Source organism: Nerophis lumbriciformis, linkage group LG10 (genome assembly GCF_033978685.3).
Source record: "Nerophis lumbriciformis linkage group LG10, RoL_Nlum_v2.1, whole genome shotgun sequence".
Taxonomy (NCBI): domain Eukaryota; kingdom Metazoa; phylum Chordata; class Actinopteri; order Syngnathiformes; family Syngnathidae; genus Nerophis; species Nerophis lumbriciformis.
The window spans coordinates 47,101,024-47,123,700 of record NC_084557.2 but is presented as its reverse complement, the minus strand read 5'-3'; the positions used below and the strand labels follow the sequence as shown (position 1 = coordinate 47,123,700).

Sequence of the window (22,677 nt, the reverse complement as noted above, 5' to 3'; positions counted from 1 at the left end):
TTAGTAATAATTTTACATACAAAAGTAATAATTTTACGGGAAAATATTGCAATATTACGGAAACAGACAGAATATGAGAAATTGTTCTCAATTTTATGAAAAAAGGCAACACATTGTGAGAAAAAGACTGCTTTTAGTTCATTTATTTTTGTTGAATTTTTTGTTTGTATTTGGTTTTTAATCTTCATTATTTACTTCGAGTTATCACAGTATGCCTTTATATACATTTTTTTTTTCTTAAATTAGGGTCAAGCAGTAGAAAATGGATGGATGGATGGATCATTTTGGCCGAAAGGGGCACATTTCAATTTCTTACACACACTGGTTATTTCATATGTTGGCCTGAGGGGAAGCACTTTTAAAACCAATTTGAAAAATCCCTTCTTTTGATAGATTTCACCACCAGGGGTGCTAATGAGACATTTTCTATTAGATGCAATGGTTTTCCTTATTGGGACCATGATTTATGTCATCACTTGTTTACTGGTCCTCATATGGAAGGTACTTTTCCTTGTTGATGTCTCAAGAAGGGTAGAAATACAAGAGAACACACACACACACACACACACACACACACACACACACACACACACACACACACACACACACACACACACACACACACACACACACACACACACACACACACACACACACACACACACATTCTTGTATTTGTGACCTTCTTGAGACGTCCAAAAAATGCCTACCTCTTTAGGACCACCCTTTCTAGATATATAAAGATTTGTATTTACAACATTAATAATATATACATACTATGCAGATATAAAAAAGCTTGTTGTGAAAAATTAGTTGGAATTTCACAAGAAAAAGTTCACAGTTTCACAAGAAAAACTTTATTATAAAAGTCGTAATTTTACTCAACGCAAGTCAAAATTTTACAAGAAAAACTGAACATTTGTGCAATATTATAATGAAAGTTGGAATTTACACAATAACAGTCGCAATTTTACAAGAAAAGCTTAACATTTTAGCAATTTTTTGAAAAGAGTCGTAATTTTATAAGAAAACTTTAAAATTTTTTGCAATATTATAATAATCTGAATTTTGACTTGGCAAAATTACGACAAAAGTCATAATTTTACTCAAAAAATGTCACTATTTTACAAGAACAACCCCAAAAAATTGGCAATATTGTGATAAAAGTCGGAATTTTATATGACCAATGTCACCATTTTGCATTAAACAGTAATAATTTTACATACAAAAGTAATAATTTTACGGGAAAATATTGCAAAATTACGGAAACAGAAAGAATATGAGAAATTGTTCCCAATTTTACAAGAAAAAAGTCGACACATTGTGTGAAAAAGACTGCTTTTAGTTAATTTATTTTTGTTGAATTTTTTGTTTGTAATTGGTTTTTAATCTTCATTATTTACTTCGAGTTATCACAGTATGTCTTTATATACGTATTTATTTATTTTTCTTAAATTAGGGACAAGCAGTAGAAAATGGATGGATGGATGGATCGTTTTGGCCGAAAGGGGCACATTTCAATTTCTTACACACACTGGTTATTTCATATGTTGGCCAGAGGGGAATCACTTTTAAAACCAATTTGAAAAATCCCTCCTTTTGATAGATTTCACCACCAGGGGTGCTAATGAGACATTTTCTATTAGATGCAATGGTTTTCCGTATTGGGACCATGATTTATGTCATCACTTGTTCACTGGTCTTCGTATGGAAGCTACTTTTCCTTGTTGATGTCTCAAGAAGGGTAGAAATACAAGAGAATACACACACACACACACACACACACACACACACACACACACACACACACACACACACACACACACACATTCTTGTATTTGTGACCTTCTTGAGACGTCCAAAAAATGCCTACCTCTTTAGGACCACCCTTTCTAGATATATAAAGATTTGTATTTAAAACATTAATAATATATACATACTATGCAGATATAAAAAAGCTTGTTGTGAAAAATTTGTTGGAATTTCACAAGAAAAACTTTATTATAAAAGTCGTAATTTTACTCAACGCAAGTCAAAATTTTACAAGAAAAACTGAACATTTGTGCAATATTATAATGAAAGTTGGAATTTACACAAAATAACAGTCGCAATTTTACAAGAAAAGCTTAATATTTTAGCAATTTTTTGAAAAGAGTCGTCATTTTACTCGACAAAAGTCACAATTTTATAAGAAAACTTTTAAAATTTTGGCCATATTATAACAATAATCTAAATTTTTACTTGGAAAAATTACGACAAAAGTCATAATTTTACTCAAAAAATTTCACTATTTTACAAGAACAACCCAAAAAATTGGCAATATTGTGATAAAAGTCTGAATTTTATATGACTAATGTCACCATTTTGCATTAAACAGTAATAATTCCCACTTTTATAAGAAAAAAGTCGACACATTGTGAGAAAAAGGCTGCTTTTAGTTAATTTCTTTTTGTTGAATTTTTTGTTTGTAATTGGTTTTTAATCTTCATTATTTACTTCGAGTTATCACAGTATGTCTTTATATACATATTTATTTATTTTTCTTAAATTAGGGACAAGCAGTAGAAAATGGATGGATGGATCGTTTTGGCCAAAAGGGGCACATTTCAATTTCTTACACACACTGGTTATTTCATATGTTGGCCAGAGGGGAATCACTTTTAAAACCAATTTGAAAAATCCCTCCTTTTTGGGACCACCAGGGGTGCTAATGAGACATTCTCTATTAGATGCAATGCTTTTCTGTATTGGGACCATGATTTATGTCCTCACTTATTCACTGGTCCTCATATGGAAGCTACTTTTCCTTGTTAATGTCTCAAGAAATTCAAGAACACACACACACACACACACACACACACACACACACACACACACACACACACACACACACCCTGACCTCTTGCACGTTCTCTTTGGCTCGGATATCCGACGGATGCACCAGGGAGCCCATAATTTTGACGTTGCCATGGACAACGAGGGCCTCGTCGGGCCGGTCCGTGTTGACGCCGACCCTCCCGTGGTGGTACACCGAGTCGGGCAGTTGGCCTCGCTGCCACAGCACCTCGTTGTCACTTTCAAACTGGCCCGGGTTGGATGCCTGTGACCGCCAGACATGGAAGAAGTGCAAAGAATCTGACCTTCAATTATTAAAACAACAAGCTAAAAATGTCACTATTTCACATTACATATGGACAAAATTATAGGGACACACTTAACAATCAATAAGATCAGGGGTGTCAAACTCAATCGGCGGTGGCGCAGCTCGGTTGGTAGAGCGGTCGTGTCAGCAACTTGAGGATTCCAGGTTCGATACCCGCTTCTGCCATCCTAGACACTTTACCCACCTGCTCCCAGTGCCACCCACACTGGTTTAAAATGTAGCTTAAAGATGTACAGTAGATAATGGGTCTCACTATGTAAAGTGCTTTGAGTCTCTCGAGAAAAGCGCTACATAAATATAGGGGGCAAAAATTCATAGCACACTTTAGATCAGTGGTTCTTAACCTTGTTGGAGGTACCGAACTCCACCAGTTTCATATGCGCATTCACCGAACCCTTCTTTAGTGAAAAATAAAATGTTTTATTAAACCAACATTGAATGACCGTGACCTTCGATCCCTCAGACGGCACTGTATCAAAAACCGACATCAATCTCTAAAGGATATCACCACATGGGCTCAGGAACACTTCAGAAAACCAGTCACTAAATACAGTTGGTCGCTACATCTGTAAGTGCAAGTTAAAGCTCTACTATGCAAAGCGAAAGCCGTTTATCAACAACACCCAGAAACGCCACCGGCTTCTCTGGGCCCGAGATCATCTAAGATGGACTCATGCGAAGTGGAAAAGTGTTCTGTGGTCTGACGAGTCCACATTTTAAATTGTTTTTGGAAATATTCGACATCGTGTCATCCGGACCAAAGGGGAAGAGAACCATCCAGACTGTTATCGACGCAAAGTTCAAAAGCCAGCATCTGTGATGGTATGGGGGTGCATTAGTGCCCAAGGCATGGGTAACTTACACATCTGTGAAGGCACCATTAATGCTGAAAGGCACATACAGGTTTTGGAACATATGCTGCCATCTAAGCGCTGTCTTTTTCATGGACGCCCCTGCTTATTTCAGCAAGACTGTAACGATGTGGTCGCATCGTGGTGCGGATGTGGTTCTCCCTAGGATGCAGACGGCTTCGGACACAGCTTGCAGGTAGGAATATGATTTATTTAAAATATAAATCATACGGTGAATAACAAAAGACATGCACGTAGCACAAAAGGCAAAAACAAAAGGGCTAGCGTGGGAGCTAGCAAGCCAAAATAGCCTAGCGTGAGAACTAGCAGCTAAAGCACAGGAAATAATCGTCGTCATCAGTTGTGTAAGCACAAACTAGGAAGCCAGACCGAGTGAGGCCAGGTCAAAGACTAAATAGCCCTCTGATTAGTGCCCGGGCAACAGGTGCGCGTCCCGAACACTAACCAGAGGCAGGTGAATGTAATCGGTTGACATGGCAACTGAAAACAAACAAAATCAAGAGGTGCTGAAAACACAAGTGACTAGAAAACATAAACAAACTATGATCCGGGCAGCGGATCATAACAAAGACAATGCCAAGCCACATTCAGCACGTGTTACAACAGCGTGGCTTCGTAAAAAAAAGAGTGCGGGTACTTTCCTGGCCCCCCTGCAGTCCAGACCTGTCTCCCATCGAAAATGTGTGGCGCATTATGAAGCGTAAAATACGACAGCGGAGACCCCGGACTGTTGAACGACTGAAGCTCTACATAAAACAAGAATGGGAAAGAATTCCACTTTCGAAGCTTCAACAATTAGTTTCCTCACTTCCCAATCGTTTATTGAGTGTTGTTAAAAGAAAAGGTGATGTAACACAGTGGTGAACATGCCCTTTCTCAACTACTTTGGCACGTGTTGCAGCCATGAAATTCTAAGTTAATTATTATTTGCAAAAAAATAATCAAGTTTATGAGTTTGAACATCAAATATGTTGTCTTTGTAGTGCATTCAATTGAATATGGGTTGAAAATGATTTGCAAATCATTGTATTCCGTTTATATTTACATCTAACACAATGGAAACGGGGTTTGTACACTCCTTACACACATTACCATGAATTGATTAACGTGGACCCCGATTTAAACAAGTTGAAAAACTTATTGGGGTGTTACCATTTAGTGGTCAATTGTACGGAATATGTACTGTACTGTTTCATATAATGTATTCTCTTCCTTTGCAATCTACGAGTAAAAGTTTCAATCAATCAATCAAAAAACCTGCAAATCAGATGGAAAATTAGAGGGAACATTGTTTGGGGGTATCCATAATACGCCGATAGGGAGAAGTTTTTATTTACACGATACGTCGGCTGTGTCTTAACCTCCGTGGCGGAGGCTCCGCCGAATCCCTGAGGCCGACTCACTGAACCCCTAGGGTTCGATCGAACCCAGTTTAAAGGGGAACATTATCACAATTTCAAAAGGGTTAAAACCATTAAAAATCAGTTCCCAGTGGCTTATTTTATTTTTTGAAGTTTTTTTTCAAAATTTTACCCATCACGCAATATCTTTAAAAAAAAGCTTCGAAGTGCCTGATTTTAACCATCGTTATAAACACCCGTCCATTTTCCTGTGACGTCACATAGTGAAGCCAACACAAACAAACATGGCGCATAGAACAGCAAGCTATAGCGACATTAGCTCGGATTCAGACTCGGATTTCAGCGGCTTAAGCGATTCAACAGATTACGCATGTATTGAAACGGATGGTTGTAGTGTGGAGGCAGGTAGCGAAAACGAAATTGAAGAAGAAACTGAAGCTATTGAGCCATATCGGTTTGAACCGTATGCAAGCGAAACCGACGAAAACGACACGACAGCCAGCGACACGGGAGAAAGCGAGGACGAATTCGGCGATCGCCTTCTAACCAACGATTGGTATGTGTTTGTTTGGCATTAAAGGAAACTAACAACTATGAACTAGGTTTACAGCATATGAAATACATTTGGCAACAACATGCACTTTGAGAGTGCAGACAGCCCAATTTTCATTAATTAATATATTCTGTAGACATACCCTCATCCGCGCTCTTTTCCTGAAAGCTGATCTGTCCAGTTTTGGAGTTAATGTCAGCAGGCCAGGGAAGCTAGGGTCGATATTCTTCTCTTGATCATCTTCGGTAGCATAAGGGACGGTGTGAGCCAAGACATCCAGGGGGTTTAGCTCGCTCGTCTGCGGGAACAAACTGCCGCCATTGCTTGCCGTGCTACCGATGTCCTTTGTCCCTGAATTGCTCACACACTCCGGCAGATTCAATGGGGGTCTGGCGGCAGATTTCTTTGACTTTATCGTTGGAAATGCATCTGCTTTGAGTGTCGCAGGATATCCACACATTCTTGCCATCTCTGTCTCAGCTTTCGTCGGTAAAGTGTGCAGAACAAACGTCCAATTTCTTGCCACTTTCGCATCTTTGGGCCACTGGTGCAACTTGAATCCGTCCCTGTTCGTGTTGTTACACCCTTCGACAACACACCGACGAGGCATGATGTCTCCAAGGTACGGAAAACAGTCGAAAAAACGGAAAATAACAGAGCCGATTTGACTCGGTGTTTGAGAAAATGGCGGATTGCTTCCCGATGTGACGTCACAACATCGCTCCGAGAGCGAATAATAGAAAGGCGTTTAATTCGCCAAAATTCACCCATTTAGAGTTCGGAAATCGGTTAAAAAAATATATGGTCTTTTTTCTGCAACATCAAGGTATATATTGACGCTTACATAGGTCTGGTGATAATGTTCCCCTTTAAGAACCACTGATTTAGATTGAGGGCCGAACAGGATTAATTGAACGCCCCACTAACCCCCCCATTCACACGCGTGCATGTGTTGTATGACAACACAAGTAAAAAACATTCATGTTGTCACCTGGACTCTATGCAAGTGTGCGCAGATTTGAAAGATACAGAGATGTCATGTGACTGTGGTTGCTTTTTTTTTTTTTTTGGCCTGGACAAAATGTGCATGACAGCCAGTGAATGTGTTTTTAATTGGAGATAGTGCTGGGCGATATAGCGAGTATATCGATATATCGAGAGCAGGGGCGTCACTCGCTTTTAAGGACAGGGGGGGCTTTGCCCCCAGGAGATGCACAGGATGCGAGCAAACGTTACGCACGAGCACAAAACTTCACAAACGGCTAACAAAGACTTAAAAATTATTCATTGTTATTATTATTTTTTTTTTTTTTTAAATGCACGGGACGAAATGAAATGCTCCCCGGGACGATGGCTTTTAACCATTTTTTTTCTTTTTATGTATTTATTCATTTTACATTTTATATTAAATGTCTTGGTTTTTCCTCCCTCTGAAAATCCTATGAAATGTTTAACAAGCCATCCTATAATAATACAACAGCTATTAATGTAACAATACAATAAAAAAAACATATTTAATGATGTTTTTTTTCATTATTTTAACAATAGGCTAATGTACATTACTTTATATAGATTCTACAAGAAACACAAAACTTAAAAACTAAATGATTTACAATTGCACGCACAAGGTTTTGTGCAGCTTCACTCATTGTAAAGGAAGATAATGTGCTTCGTACACCTGCAGGACCGCAAGCAAGGTCGCAGAGAAAATGCGGACTGGAATTTGAGTGATGTGGGCATTTTCTATATGAACAAGTGGAATGGATTGGATACCGACGCACTAAAGGGGCTCACTACCTTATGCTACGAAGTGAGGGGAAACTGAGTGAATAATAAGAGGTTATATGATTATTTATTTAAACTCATATTTGGGCCACTTTATAATGAATATGTTGGCATGTATTTGTAAAAAAACCCCCAAAAAACACCAAATTATTTAGGGGGTCTTAAGAATATTTTAGGGGGGCTTGAGCGAGAGACAATGCGGGTTTGTCTCTGTGCGATCGAGAAAATGACTATTTCGTGATATTCGAGTACCGTATTTTTCGGACTATAAGTCGCAGTTTTTTTAAATAAATAAATCACGAGAAATGAAGATTGACTACTATGAACATGTAAGTGTAAAAAAACAAAAAAACACACATTATGATTTGTATGTTTTCAGATTGTGCTTGTTCTATTTATCCATCCATCCATCCATCCATCTTCTTCCGCTTATCCGAGGTCGGGTCGCGGGGGCAGCAGCCTAAGCAGGGAAGCCCAGACTTCCCTCTCCACAGCCACTTCGTCCAGCTCTTCCTGTGGGACCCCGAGGCGTTCCCAGGCCAGCCGGGAGACATAGTCTTCCCAACGTGTCCTGGGTCTTCCCCGCGTCCTTCTACCGGTCGGACGTGCCCTAAACACCTCCCTAGGGAGGCGTTCGGGTGGCATCCTGTTATATTCCTTAATATTTATTCATGCAAGTTTGAAGTATCAATTATCTAAACACAGCTTTGTTTGCATATTTTCAGGATGTATGTATATATATATATATATATATACACATATATATATATATATATATATATATATATATATATATATATATATAAGTTTGAAGTATCAATTATCTAAACACAGCTTTGTTTGCATATTTTCAGGATGTATGTATATATATATACACATATATATATATATATATATATATATATATATATATATATATATATATATATATATATAAGTTTGAAGTATCAATTATCTAAACACAGCTTTGTTTGCATATTTTCAGGATGTATGTATATATATATATATATACACATATATATATATATATATATATATATATATATATATATATATATATATATATATGCAAACAAATATGCTTTGTTTGCATATTTTCAGGATGTATGTATATATATATATATATATATACACATATATATATATATATATATATATATATATATATATATATATATATATATATGTGTGTATATATATATATATACATACATCCTGAAAATATGCAAACAAAGCTGTGTTTAGATAATTGATACTTCAAACTTGCATGAATAAATAAATATATATATATATATATATATATATATATATATATATATATATATATATATATATATATATATATATATATATATATGTGTGTATTAAATACTTGACTTGGTGAATTCTAGCTGTCAATATACTCCTCACTTCTTAACCACGCCGCGCCCCACCCCTGACCACGCCCCCACCCTCCACCCCCCACCTCCCGAAATCGGAGGTCTCAAGGTTGGCAAGTATGCTCCCGAGGGACACGGTCGAATGCCTTCTCCAAGTCCACAAAGCACATGTAGACTGGTTGGGCAAACTCCCATGCACCCTCAAGGACCCTGTCTATTTAGAGACAAAGAAAACAATCTGAAGTTGTCTTTATTTTTAAGTTATCGTGACGTGATTTTACCAGTCCGGCCCACTTGGGAGTAGATTTTTCCTCTATGTGGCCCCTGAGCTAAAATGAGTTTGACACCCCTGTGTGGGGACAGTTTGAGGAAGCACACTTTCTGTAGGAACCCTGACCTCAACACCTTCATGCAAATTTGAGTTCCACATCATATTTTCTTACAGGTGCGATAGCAAGTGTCCCAATACTTTTGTCCATGAACACAAATTGATTTTGCTATACTGTACAATGCATTGACATTTGACATTTCTCATTGACGTGAGTAAGAGAGAAACTGTCATGCACGGAAAGCAAAAGAGAACAATGTCACATTCACAACTGATAAGATGGCTGTAGGAGGCAGACAGACATGGCTGGACGTTACCCTGACGATGATCCTCTCAGACACCTGAGCAGCCACAGTGTAGGTCTGACTGTGGGACTGAGCGTGCAGCGCCACCACCAGCATGAAATACCTGCCGGTGCAACAAAAGCGGTTTGGCACTAAACTTAGAACCAAGGCTGTGATGTGTTTGCACGTCTTTCACCTCTGGTCAGGGTTTGGTTTGCCCTTCTTTCTCATGTTGTTTGCTGTGGTTTCACTGAAGTGGAGCCGCCCCACCGTGACCTTTGTGACCTGCTCTGGGGGCAACGTGACCCTGGAAAGAGAGAGGGAATTCAAGAAGAGGATATTCCTGCACCTTTATTAATAACTCTGTCAGTGTTATTCATTATATACAAAACCCAAAACCAGTGAAGTTGGCACGTTGTGTAAATGGTAAATAAAAAATTATATTCAATTGAATAGACTGCAAAGACAAGATATTTAACGTTCGAACTGGTAAACTTTGTTATTTTTTGCAAATATTAGCTGGAATTTGATGCCTGCGACATGTTTCACAAGTGGCAAAAAAGACTGAGAAAGTTGAGGAATGCTCATCAAACAGGTTAACAGGCTAATTGGGAACAGGTGGGTGCCATGGTTGGGTATAAAAGTAGATTCCATGAAATGCTCAGTCATTCCCAAACAAGGATGGGGCGAGGGTCACCACTTTGTCAACAAATGCGTGAGCAAATTGTTGAACAGTTTAAGAACAACATTTCTCAACCAGCTATTGCAAGGAATTTAGGGATTTCACTATCTACGCTCCATAATATCATCAAAAGGTTCAGAGAATCTGGAGAAATCACTGCACGTAAGCGATGAAATTACGGACCTTCGATCCCTCAGGCGGTACTGCACCGAAAAGCGACATCAGTGGGTAAAGGATATCACCACATGGGCTCAGGAACACTTCAGAAGCCCACTGTCAGTAACTACAGTTGGTTGCTACATCTGTAAGTGCAAGTTAAAACTCTACTATGCAAAGCCAAAGCCATTTATCAACAACACCCAGAAACGCCGCCGGCTCCGCTGGGCCCGAGCTCATCTAAGATGGACTGATGCAAAGTGGAAAAGTGTTCTGTGGTCTGACGAGTCCACCTTTCAAATTGCTCATCAAACACTTATTTGGAACATCCCACAGGTGAGCAGGCTAATTGGGAACATGTGGGTGCCATGATTAGGTATAAAAGTAGATTCCATGAAATGCTCAGTCATTCACAAACGAGGATGGGGCGAGGGTCACCACTTTGTCAACAAATGCGTGAGCAAATTGTTGAACAGTTTAAGAACAACATTTCTCAACCAGCTATTGCAAGGAATTTAGGGATTTCACCATCTACGCTCCATAATATCATCAAAAGGTTCAGAGAATCTGGAGAAATCACTGCACGTAAGCGATGAAATTACGGACCTTCGATCCCTCAGGCGGTACTGCACCGAAAAGCGACATCAGTGGGTAAAGGATATCACCACATGGGCTCAGGAACACTTCAGAAACCCACTGTCAGTAACTACAGTTGGTTGCTACATCTGTAAGTGCAAGTTAAAACTCTACTATGCAAAGCCAAAGCCATTTATCAACAACACCCAGAAACGCCGCCGGCTCCGCTGGGCCCGAGCTCATCTAAGATGGACTGATGCAAAGTGGAAACGGGTTCTTTGGTCTGACGAGTCCACATTTCAAATTGCTCATCAAACACTTATTTGGAACATCCCACAGGTGAGCAGGCTAATTGGGAACAGGTGGGTGCCATGGTTGGGTATAAAAGTAGATTCCATGAAATGCTCAGTCATTCACAAACAAGGATGGGGCGAGGGTCACCACTTTGTCAACAAATGCGTGAGCAAATTGTTGAACAGTTTAAGAAAAACCTTTCTCAACCAGCTTTTGCAAGGAATTTAGGGATTTCACCATCTACGCTCCGTAATATCATCAAAGGGTTCAGAGAATCTGGAGAAATCACTGCACGTAAGCGATGAAATTACGGATTCCTCAGGCGGTACTGCACCGAAAAGCGACATCAGTGGGTAAAGGATATCACCACATGGGCTCAGGAACACTTCAGAAGCCCACTGTCAGTAACTACAGTTGGTTGCTACATCTGTAAGTGCAAGTTAAAACTCTACTATGCAAAGCCAAAGCCATTTATCAACAACACCCAGAAACGCCGCCGGCTCCGCTGGGCCCGAGCTCATCTAAGATGGACTGATGCAAAGTGGAAAAGTGTTCTGTGGTCTGACGAGTCCACCTTTCAAATTGCTCATCAAACACTTATTTGGAACATCCCACAGGTGAGCAGGCTAATTGGGAACAGGTGGGTGCCATGGTTGGGTATAAAAGTAGATTCCATGAAATGCTCAGTCATTCCCAAACAAGGATGGGGCGAGGGTCACCGCTTTGTCAACAAATGCGTGAGCAAATTGTTGAACAGTTTAAGAACAACATTTCTCAACCAGCTATTGCAAGGAATTTAGGGATTTCACCATCTACGCTCCATAATATCATCAAAAGGTTCAGAGAATCTGGAGAAATCACTGCAAATAAACAATGATATTACGGATTGTCGATCCCTCAGGCGGAACTGCATCAGAAAGCGACATCAGTTTGTAAAGGATATCACCACATGGGCTCAGGAACACTTCAGAAGCCCACTGTCAGTAACTACAGTTGGTTCCTACATCTGTAAGTGCAAGTTAAAACTCTACGATGCAAAGCCAAAGCCATTTATCAACAACACCCAGAAACGCCGCCGGCTCCGCTGGGCCCGAGCTCATCTAAGATGGACTGATGCGAAGTGGAAAAGTGTTCTGTGGTCTGACGAGTCCACCTTTCAAATTGCTCATCAAACACTTATTTGGAACATCCCACAGGTGAGCAGGCTAATTGGGAACAGGTGGGTGCCATGGTTGGGTATAAAAGTAGATTCCATGAAATGCTCAGTCATTCCCAAACGAGGATGGGGCGAGGGTCACCGCTTTGTCAACAAATGCGTGAGCAAATTGTTGAACAGTTTAAGGACAACATTTCTCAACCAGCTATTGCAAGGAATTTCACCATCTAAGGTCCGTAATATCATCAAAGGGTTCAGAGAATCTGGAGAAATCACTGCACGTAAACGATGATATCACGGACCTTCGATCCCTCAGGCGGTACTGCACCGAAAAGCGACATCAGTGGGTAAAGGATATCACCACATGGGCTCAGGAACACTTCAGAAGCCCACTGTCAGTAACTACAGTTGGTTGCTACATCTGTAAGTGCAAGTTAAAACTATACTATGCAAAGCCAAAGCCATTTATCAACAACACCCAGAAACGCCGCCGGCTCCGCTGGGCCCGAGCTCATCTAAGATGGACTGATGCAAAGTGGAAACGTGTTCTGTGGTCTGACGAGTTCACCTTTCAAATTGCTCATCAAACACTTATTTGGAACATCCCACAGGTTAACAGGCTAATTGGGAACAGGTGGGTGCCATGGTTGGGTATAAAAGTAGATTCCATGAAATGCTCAGTCATTCACAAACAAGGATGGGGCGAGGGTCACCACTTTGTCAACAAATGCGTGAGCAAATTGTTGAACAGTTTAAGAACAACATTTCTCAACCAGCTATTGCAAGGAATTTCACCATCTAAGGTCCGTAATATCATCAAAAAGTTCAGAGAATCTGGAGAAATCACTGCACGTAAACGATGATATCACGGACCTTCGATCCCTCAGGCGGTACTGCACCGAAAAGCGACATCAGTGGGTAAGGGATATCACCACATGGGCTCAGGAACACTTCAGAAGCTCACTGTCAGTAACTACAGTTGTTTGCTACATCTGTAAGTGCAAGTTAAAACTCTACTATGCAAAGCCAAAGCCATTTATCAACAACACCCAGAAACGCCGCCGGCTTCGCTGGATCCGAGCTCATCTAAGATGGACTGATGCAAAGTGGAAACGTGTTCTGTGGTCTGACGAGTCCACCTTTCAAATTGCTCATCAAACACTTATTTGGAACATCCCACAGGTGAGCAGGCTAATTGGGAACAGGTGGGTGCCATGGTTGGGTATAAAAGTAGATTCCATGAAATGCTCAGTCATTTCCAAACAAGGATGGGGCGAGGGTCACCACTTTGTCAACAAATGCATGAGCAAATTGTTGAACAGTTTAAGAACAACATTTCTCAACCAGCTATTGCAAGGAATTTAGGGATTTCACCATCTACGCTCCATAATATCATCAAAAGGTTCAGAGAATCTGGAGAAATCACTGCACGTAAACGATGATATCACGGACCTTCGATCTCTCAGGCGGTACTGCACCGAAAAGCGACATCAGTGGGTAAAGGATATCACCACATGGGCTCAGGAACACTTCAGAAAACCACTTTCAGTAACTACAGTTGGTTGCTACATCTGTAAGTGCAAGTTAAAACTCTACTATGCAAAGCCAAAGCCATTTATCAACAACACCCAGAAACGCCACCGGCTCCGCTGGGCCCGAGCTCATCTAAGATGGACTGATGCAAAGTGGAAAAGTGTTCTGTGGTCTGACGAGTCCACATTTCAAATTGCTCATCAAACACTTATTTGGAACATCCCACAGGTGAGCAGGCTAATTGGGAACAGGTGGGTGCCATGGTTGGGTATAAAAGTAGATTCCATGAAATGCTCAGTCATTCCCAAACGAGGATGGGGCGAGGGTCACCACTTTGTCAACAAATGCGTGAGCAAATTGTTGAACAGTTTAAGAACAACATTTCTCAACCAGCTATTGCAAGGAATTTAGGGATTTCACCATCTACGCTCCATAATATCATCAAAAGGTTCAGAGAATCTGGAGAAATCACTGCAAATAAACAATGATATTACGGATTGTCGATCCCTCAGGCGGTACTGCACCGAAAAGCGACATCAGTGGGTAAGGGATATCACCACATGGGCTCAGGAACACTTCAGAAAACCACTTTCAGTAACTACAGTTGGTCGCTACATCTGTAAGTGCAAGTTAAAACTCTACTATGCAAAGCCAAAGCCATTTATCAACAACACCCAGTAACGCCGCCGGCTCCGCTGGGCCCGAGCTCATCTAAGATGGACTGATGCAAAGTGGAAAAGTGTTCTGTGGTCTGACGAGTCCACATTTCAAATTGTTTTTGGAAAACTGTGGACGTCGTGTCCTCCGGACCAAAGAGAAAAAAAACCATCCGGATTGTTTTAGGCGCAAAGTTCAAAAGGCAGCATGTGTGATGGTATGGGGGTGTATTAGTGCCCAAGACATGGGTAACTTACACATCTGTGAAGGCACCATTAATGCTGAAAGGTACATACAGGTTTTGGAGCAACATATGTTGCCATCCAAGCAACGTTACCATGGACGCCCCTGCTTATTTCAGTAAGACAATTCCAAGCCACGTGTTACATCAACGTGGCTTCATAGTAAAAGAGTGCGGGTACTAGACTGGCCTGCCTGTAGTCCAGACCTGTCTCCCATTGAAAATGTGTGGCACATTATGACGCATAAAATACAATAACGGAGAACCCCGGACTGTTGAACAACTTAAGCTGTACATCAAACAAGACTGAGAAGCTTAAAAAATGTGTCTCCTCAGTTCCCAAACGTTTACTGAGTGTTGTTAAAAGGAAAGGCCATGTAACACAGTGGTAAAAATGCCCCTGTGCCAACTTTTTTGCTGCCATTAAATTCTAAGTTAATGATTATTTGAAAAAAAAAAAAAAAGTTTCTCAGTTTGAACATGAAATATCTTGTCTTTGCAGTCCATTCACTTGAATATAAGTTGAAAAGGATTTGCAAATCATTGTATTCTGTTTTTATTTACGAATTTCACAACGCGCCAACTTCACTGGTGGTTTTGTATTTAACTGTTCTCGTTCTTTTAGAGTCAATCCAAGTTCCAGACTCACAAAACAGGCTTGAAAGGCCTCTTGCTGCGGTCCGACTGCGACTGCTCCACACTGATGGACTGGTTCATGGCCTCCACCTTGCAATCCAGAAAAAGACAAGGCCACACTAAATAAACACACAGCGGCGTTCCACGTGGCAGGACGGCGTCAGTCACCACGGTCCCTCACTTTTACTCCGTTGAGTTTGAGATAGAAACAATCGATGGGCTGCAGGCCTTCGCTGGTCTTGACATACTTGGGATCCCCCAGCATCCCCACGTACACCGTCACCTGGAAGTGGTTCTTCTTCTGGCACACGAACGCATCGTCGGCCAGGGAGAAGTTGAAGCCTTTGTCAGCGTCGACGCGGTAGGTTGGCATGGGACTGGAGACAAGAGATGGCGACATACTGTATTATGGATCATGTTTTCGTAATTCCTTTTATACACATGCTTGGGTGGTTCTTAACCTTGTTGGAGGTACCGAACCCCACCAGTTTCATATGCGCATTCACCGAACCCTTCTTTAGTGAAAAATATATATATTTGTTCTTAATTTAATCTTAATTTATAAAGATTAATCATGAAATTATGTTATTATATTACGAAATACTAATAAAGATATATTTTACCAACAGAAAGTTACAGTTACATGTTTACATCTCATTGTGCAACATGTGAATGTTTTAGTGGGAACTAAATGCGATATCGGAAAGGGGTGCAAATTATTTCCAAAGCAGGACCCTTCACCCAGACATACAATACTACTTGTGGGGCGGTATAGCTCGGTTGGTAGAGTGGCTGTGCCAGCAAGTTTCTGTGCAAGCAGCAAGTTTCTGTGCAAGCAGTTTCATATGCGCATTCACCGAACCCTTCTTTAGTGAAAAATATATATATTTGTTCTTAATTTAATCTTAATTTATAAATATTAATCATGAAATTATGTTATTATATTACGAAATACTAATAAAAATATATTTTACCAACAGAAAGTTACAGGAATGTACACACGGTCCCATGTTTACATCTCATTGTGCAACATGTGAATGTTTTAGTGGGAACTAAATGCGATATCGGAAAGGGGTGCAAATTATTTCCAAAGCAGGACCCCCCCACCCAGACATACAATACTACTTGTGGGGCGGTATAGCTCGGTTGGTAGAGTGGCTGTGCCAGCAAGTTTCTGTGCAAGCAGCAAGCAGCAAGTTTCTGTGCAAGCAGTTTCATATGCGCATTCACCGAACCCTTCTTTAGTGAAAAATATATATATTTGTTCTTAATTTAATCTTAATTTATAAATATTAATCATGAAATGATGTTATTATATTACGAAATACTGCGATGAGGTGGCGACTTGTCCAGGGTGTACACCGCCTTCCGCCCGATTGTAGCTGAGATAGGCTCCAGCGCCCCCCGCGACCCCAAAGGGAATAAGCGGTAGAAAATGGATGGATGGATGGATTACGAAATACTAATAAAGATATATTTTACCAACAGAAAGTTACAGGAATGTACACACGGTCCCATGTTTACATCTCATTGTGCAACATGTGAATGTTTTAGTGGGAACTAAATGCGATATCGGAAAGGGGTGCAAATTATTTCCAAAGCAGGACCCTTCACCCAGACATACAATACTACTTGTAGGGCGGTATAGCTCGGTTGGTAGAGTGGCTGTGCCAGCAAGTTTCTGTGCAAGCAGCAAGCAGCAAGTTTCTGTGCAAGCAGTTTCATATGCGCATTCACCGAACCCTTCTTTAGTGAAAAATATATATATTTGTTCTTAATTTAATCTTAATTTATAAATATTTATCATGAAATTATGTTATTATATTACGAAATACTAATAAAGATATATTTTACCAACAGAAAGTTACAGGAAAGTACACACGGTCCCATGTTTACATCTCATTGTGCAACATGTGAATGTTTTAGTGGGAACTAAATGCGATATTGGAAAGGGGTGCAAATTATTTCCAAAGCACGACCCCCCACCCAGACATACAATACTACTTGTGGGGCGGTATAGCTCGGTTGGTAGAGTGGCTGTGCCAGCAAGTTTCTGTGCAAGCAGCAAGCAGCAAGCAGCAAGTTTCTGTGCAAGCAGTTTCATATGCGCATTCACCGAACCCTTCTTTAGTGAAAAATATATATATTTGTTCTTAATTTAATCTTAATTTATAAATATTAATCATGAAATTATGTTATTATATTACGAAATACTAATAAAAATATATTTTACCAACAGAAAGTTACAGGAATGTACACACGGTCCCATGTTTACATCTCATTGTGCAACATGTGAATGTTTTAGTGGGAACTAAATGCGATATCGGAAAGGGGTGCAAATTATTTCCAAAGCAGGACCCCCCCACCCAGACATACAATACTACTTGTGGGGCGGTATAGCTCGGTTGGTAGAGTGGCTGTGCCAGCAAGTTTCTGTGCAAGCAGCAAGCAGCAAGTTTCTGTGCAAGCAGTTTCATATGCGCATTCACCGAACCCTTCTTTAGTGAAAAATATATATATTTGTTCTTAATTTAATCTTAATTTATAAATATTAATCATGAAATGATGTTATTATATTACGAAATACTGCGATGAGGTGGCGACTTGTCCAGGGTGTACACCGCCTTCCGCCCGATTGTAGCTGAGATAGGCTCCAGCGCCCCCCGCGACCCCAAAGGGAATAAGCGGTAGAAAATGGATGGATGGATGGATTACGAAATACTAATAAAGATATATTTTACCAACAGAAAGTTACAGGAATGTACACACGGTCCCATGTTTACATCTCATTGTGCAACATGTGAATGTTTTAGTGGGAACTAAATGCGATATCGGAAAGGGGTGCAAATTATTTCCAAAGCAGGACCCTTCACCCAGACATACAATACTACTTGTAGGGCGGTATAGCTCGGTTGGTAGAGTGGCTGTGCCAGCAAGTTTCTGTGCAAGCAGCAAGTTTCTGTGCAAGCAGTTTCATATGCGCATTCACCGAACCCTTCTTTAGTGAAAAATATATATATTTGTTCTTAATTTAATCTTAATTTATAAATATTAATCATGAAATTATGTTATTATATTACGAAATACTAATAAAGATATATTTTACCAACAGAAAGTTACAGGAATGTACACACGGTCCCATGTTTACATCTCATTGTGCAACATGTGAATGTTTTAGTGGGAACTAAATGCGATATCGGAAATGGGTGCAAATTATTTCCAAAGCAGGACCCCCCCACCCAGACATACAATACTACTTGTGGGGAGGTATAGCTCGGTTGGTAGAGTGGCTGTGCCAGCAAGTTGAGGGTTCCAGGTTCGATCCCCGCTTCCGTCATCGTAGTCACTGCCGTTGTGTCCTATGGGCGAGACACTTTACCCACCTGCTCCCAGTGCCACCCACACTGGTTTAAATGTAACTTAGATATTGGCTTTCACTATGTAAAAGCGCTTTGAGTCACTAGAGAAAAGCGCTATATAAATATAATTCACTTCACTTCGAGCAGTTTTTTTTCAACCCTTTTTTGAGCCAAAGCACATTTAAAGTTAAAGTTAAAGTACCAATGATTGTCACACACACACTAGGTGTGGTGAAATTTGTCCTCTGCATTTGACCCATCACCCTTGTTCACCCCCTGGGAGGTGAGGGGAGCAGTGGGCAGCAGCGGTGCCGCGCCCGGGAATCATTTTTGGTGATTTAACCCCCAATTCCAACCTTTAATGCTGAGTGCCAAGCAGGGAGGTAATGGGTCCCATTTTTATAGTCTTTGGTATGACTCGGCCAGGGTTTGAACTCACAACCTACCGATCTCAGATGTGTTGCATTGAAAAAATCCGGAGGCACACCACCGGCAGAAATCATTAAAAAATTAAACTCAGTTGAAAGTAAAAAGTCGTTGTCGCAATTGTTGGATATGACTTTAAACCATAACCAATCATGCATCAGTATAGCTCTTGTCTCAAAATAGATGTACTGTCAACACCTGTCACATCACCCCCTGACTTATTTGGAGTTTTTTGCTGTTTTCCTGAGTGTAGTGTTTTAGTTCTTGTCTTGCGCTCCTATTTTAGTGGCTTTTTCTCTTTGTTTGGTATTTTACCGTAGCAGTTTCATGTCTTCCTTTGAGCGATATTTCCCGCATCTACTTTGTTTTAGCAATCAAGGACATTTCAGTTGTTTTTATCCTTCTTTGTGGGGACATTGTTGATTGTCATGTCATGTTCGGATGTACTTTGTGGACGCCGTCTTTGCGCCACAGTAAGTCTTTGCTGTCGTCCAGCATTCTGTTTTTGTTTACTTTGTAGCCAGTTCAGTTTTAGTTTTGTTCTGCATAGCCTTCCCTAAGCTTCAATGCCTTTTCTTAGGAGCACTTACACTGCAAAAAGTCAGTGTTCAAAAACAAGAAAAAAAAAATACAAAAATGAGGGGTATTTTACTTGAACTAAGCAAAATTATCTGCCAATAAAACAAAAAAATTCGGCTTTCAAGACTTTCCAAAACAAGTAAAATTAGCTAACCTCAGTGAACCCCAAAATACCTTAAAATAAGTATATTCTCACTAATAACAAGTGCACTTTTCTTGGTAGAAAAAAAAAATGAGACCTTTTTGCTCAATAAGTTGAAAAATATTCTTAAATGAAGTAAATGCTAGTGCCATTATCTTGACATAATGATATGCGCTCGGCATCATGATTTTTTTTTTTTTTTTTACATGCTTGAAATAAGAAATTATTACTTTTAAAAAAAGTAGTTTTTGTCATAACGACGTGGACTATGGGGTGTTTGTTTTCCCGAGATGCAAGAATTGGAGCGGACGTGGCATGCAGGTTAAAACATGGTTTAATTATTACTATAAACTACAAAGTACAAACAAAAGGCGCGCACAAAGGCGGAGAACAAACTTGACTAATGAAATAAAGGCAAAAAACTATGAACATGAAACAACTAAACACTTACTGTGACAAGAATATAGACAAAACTCACTTGACATGGAACTATATGGTAGCAGAAGTCAAACAGAATTAATGTCGCCAGGCTGACTTCCTGGCAACTATCAGCTTAAATAGTCTTGAACATGATTAATGACAGGTGTGTGAGTCCAAATGAATCAGGTGCGTGACATGAGGACAGGTGAAAACTAATGGGTTGTCATGGAAACAAAACAGACAAGAGTGCACAAAGAGTCCAAAAACCAAACCGAACATAACCAAAACAAAACATGATCACACAGACATGACAGTTTTATACTTGTGAGTAGGGCTGCAACTAACAACTACTTTGGTAATCGATTAATCTGTCGATTATTACTTCGATTAATCGATTAATAATCGGATAAAAGAGACAAACTACATTTCTATCCTTTCCAGTATTTTATTGAAAAAAAACCCCAGCATACTGGCACCAAACTTATTTTGATTATTGTTTATCAGCTGTTTGTAAATGTTGCAGTTTATAAAGGTTTATAAAATAAATAAATAAATACATTTAAAAAAATGTAGCCTCTGCGCATGCACATAGCATATATCCAACTATTTTTATAATCGATTTTAATCGATTTAATCGATTAGTTGTTGCAGCCCTACTTGTGAGTGTTGATGACACAGCTTTGCAACAGTTGATATTCTAGTTTCAAGCAAGTTTTACTCAATATAGGTCATCAAATCTCAGCAACAAGCTGTAATATCTTACTGAGATCATTTAGGACCAAAACACTTAAAACAAGTAAAACACTCGAACATAAAATCTGCTTAGTGAGAAGAATGATCTTATCAGACAGAAAATAAGCAAATATCACCCTTATTTGAGATATTTCATCTTACTTAGATTTCAGTTTTTGCAGTGTAGAGCAGTGTTTTTCAACCTTTTTTGAGCCAAGGCACATTTTTTGCGTTGAAAAAATGCGGAGGCACACCACCAGCAGAAATCATTAAAAAACGAAACTCAGTTGACAGTAAAAAGTCGTTGTCGCAATTGTTGGATATGACTTTAGACCAGGGGTGCTCATTACGTCGATCGCGAGCTACCGGTCGATCTCGGAGGGTGTGTCAGTCGATCACCAGCCAGACATTAAAAAAATAGTCCTAAAAATGAGCGATCATAAATCTTCACTATGACGTCACTTTCGTCACTTGATTGACATTCACGGCACCCGAGGGTCTTCTGAGATGACGCTGGCTGCTGCCAGCTCATTAAAATTATCAACTGGAAGGCGAGAAACACTTTATTTCAACAGACTCTGGCGCCGTACCTGTCGTCAAAACTCCAAAAACCGACTGCACAGTTGCGCTAACAAAACAAGAGTCTCAGAAAGCTGGCGTGCACAAGCTAGCAAGCTACGGAGTTTGCCGACAATGTATTTCTTGTAAAGTGTATACAAAGGAGTACGGAAGCTGGTAAAATAAGATGCCAAAAACCAACCACTTTCATGTGGTATTGGACAGAAAGGAGGACTTTTTTTCTCCTCCATTCGAAAATGTGGACATTATCATCACCACTGTCTGATTCCAATCAATGCAAGTCATCAGAATCAGGTAATACACCAACTTATATTCTTGTCTTCATGAAAGAAAGGAATCTATATGTATTAAACATGCTTGTATTATCTTTAAACACCTTTAACTTATTAACAATATTAACTATATGTATTAAACATTCTTGTATTATCATTAAACACCTTTAATTTTTTAACAATATTAACTATGTGATAAACATGCTTGTATTATCATTAAACACCTTTAACTTGTTAACAATATTAACTATATGTATTAAACATGCTTGTATTATCATTAAACACCTTTAATTTTTTAACAATATTAACTATATGTGTTAAACATGCTTGCATTATCTTTAAACACCTTTTACTTGTTAACAATATTAACTATATGTATTAAACATACTTGTATTATCATTAAACACCTTTAATTTTTTAACAATATTAACTATATGTGTTAAACATGCTTGCATTATCATTAAACACCTTTAACTTGTTAACAATATTAACTATATGTATTAAACATCCTT

General features: G+C 39.6%; 1 protein-coding gene across 5 annotated transcripts in view; it reads right to left on the bottom strand.

The window, feature by feature from the left end:
- The window catches only part of myrf (myelin regulatory factor), a 198,459-nt gene that overhangs the window by 69,145 nt on the left and 106,637 nt on the right, over positions 1-22,677 (bottom strand). For 2 of the 5 annotated variants that reach the window (XM_072913970.1, XM_072913972.1), the window contains exons 8-12: positions 15,838-16,033; positions 15,670-15,755; positions 9,922-10,032; positions 9,744-9,849; positions 2,900-3,100 (exon numbers count right to left, since the gene is read on the bottom strand). In XM_072913970.1, the coding sequence (XP_072770071.1) occupies positions 2,900-3,100; positions 9,744-9,849; positions 9,922-10,032; positions 15,670-15,755; positions 15,838-16,033 (700 nt within the window). The remainder of the gene's footprint in view (positions 1-2,899; positions 3,101-9,743; positions 9,850-9,921; positions 10,033-15,669; positions 15,756-15,837; positions 16,034-22,677) is intronic. The other 3 variants (XM_072913971.1, XM_061969539.2, XM_072913973.1) reach the window with 3 other exon arrangements.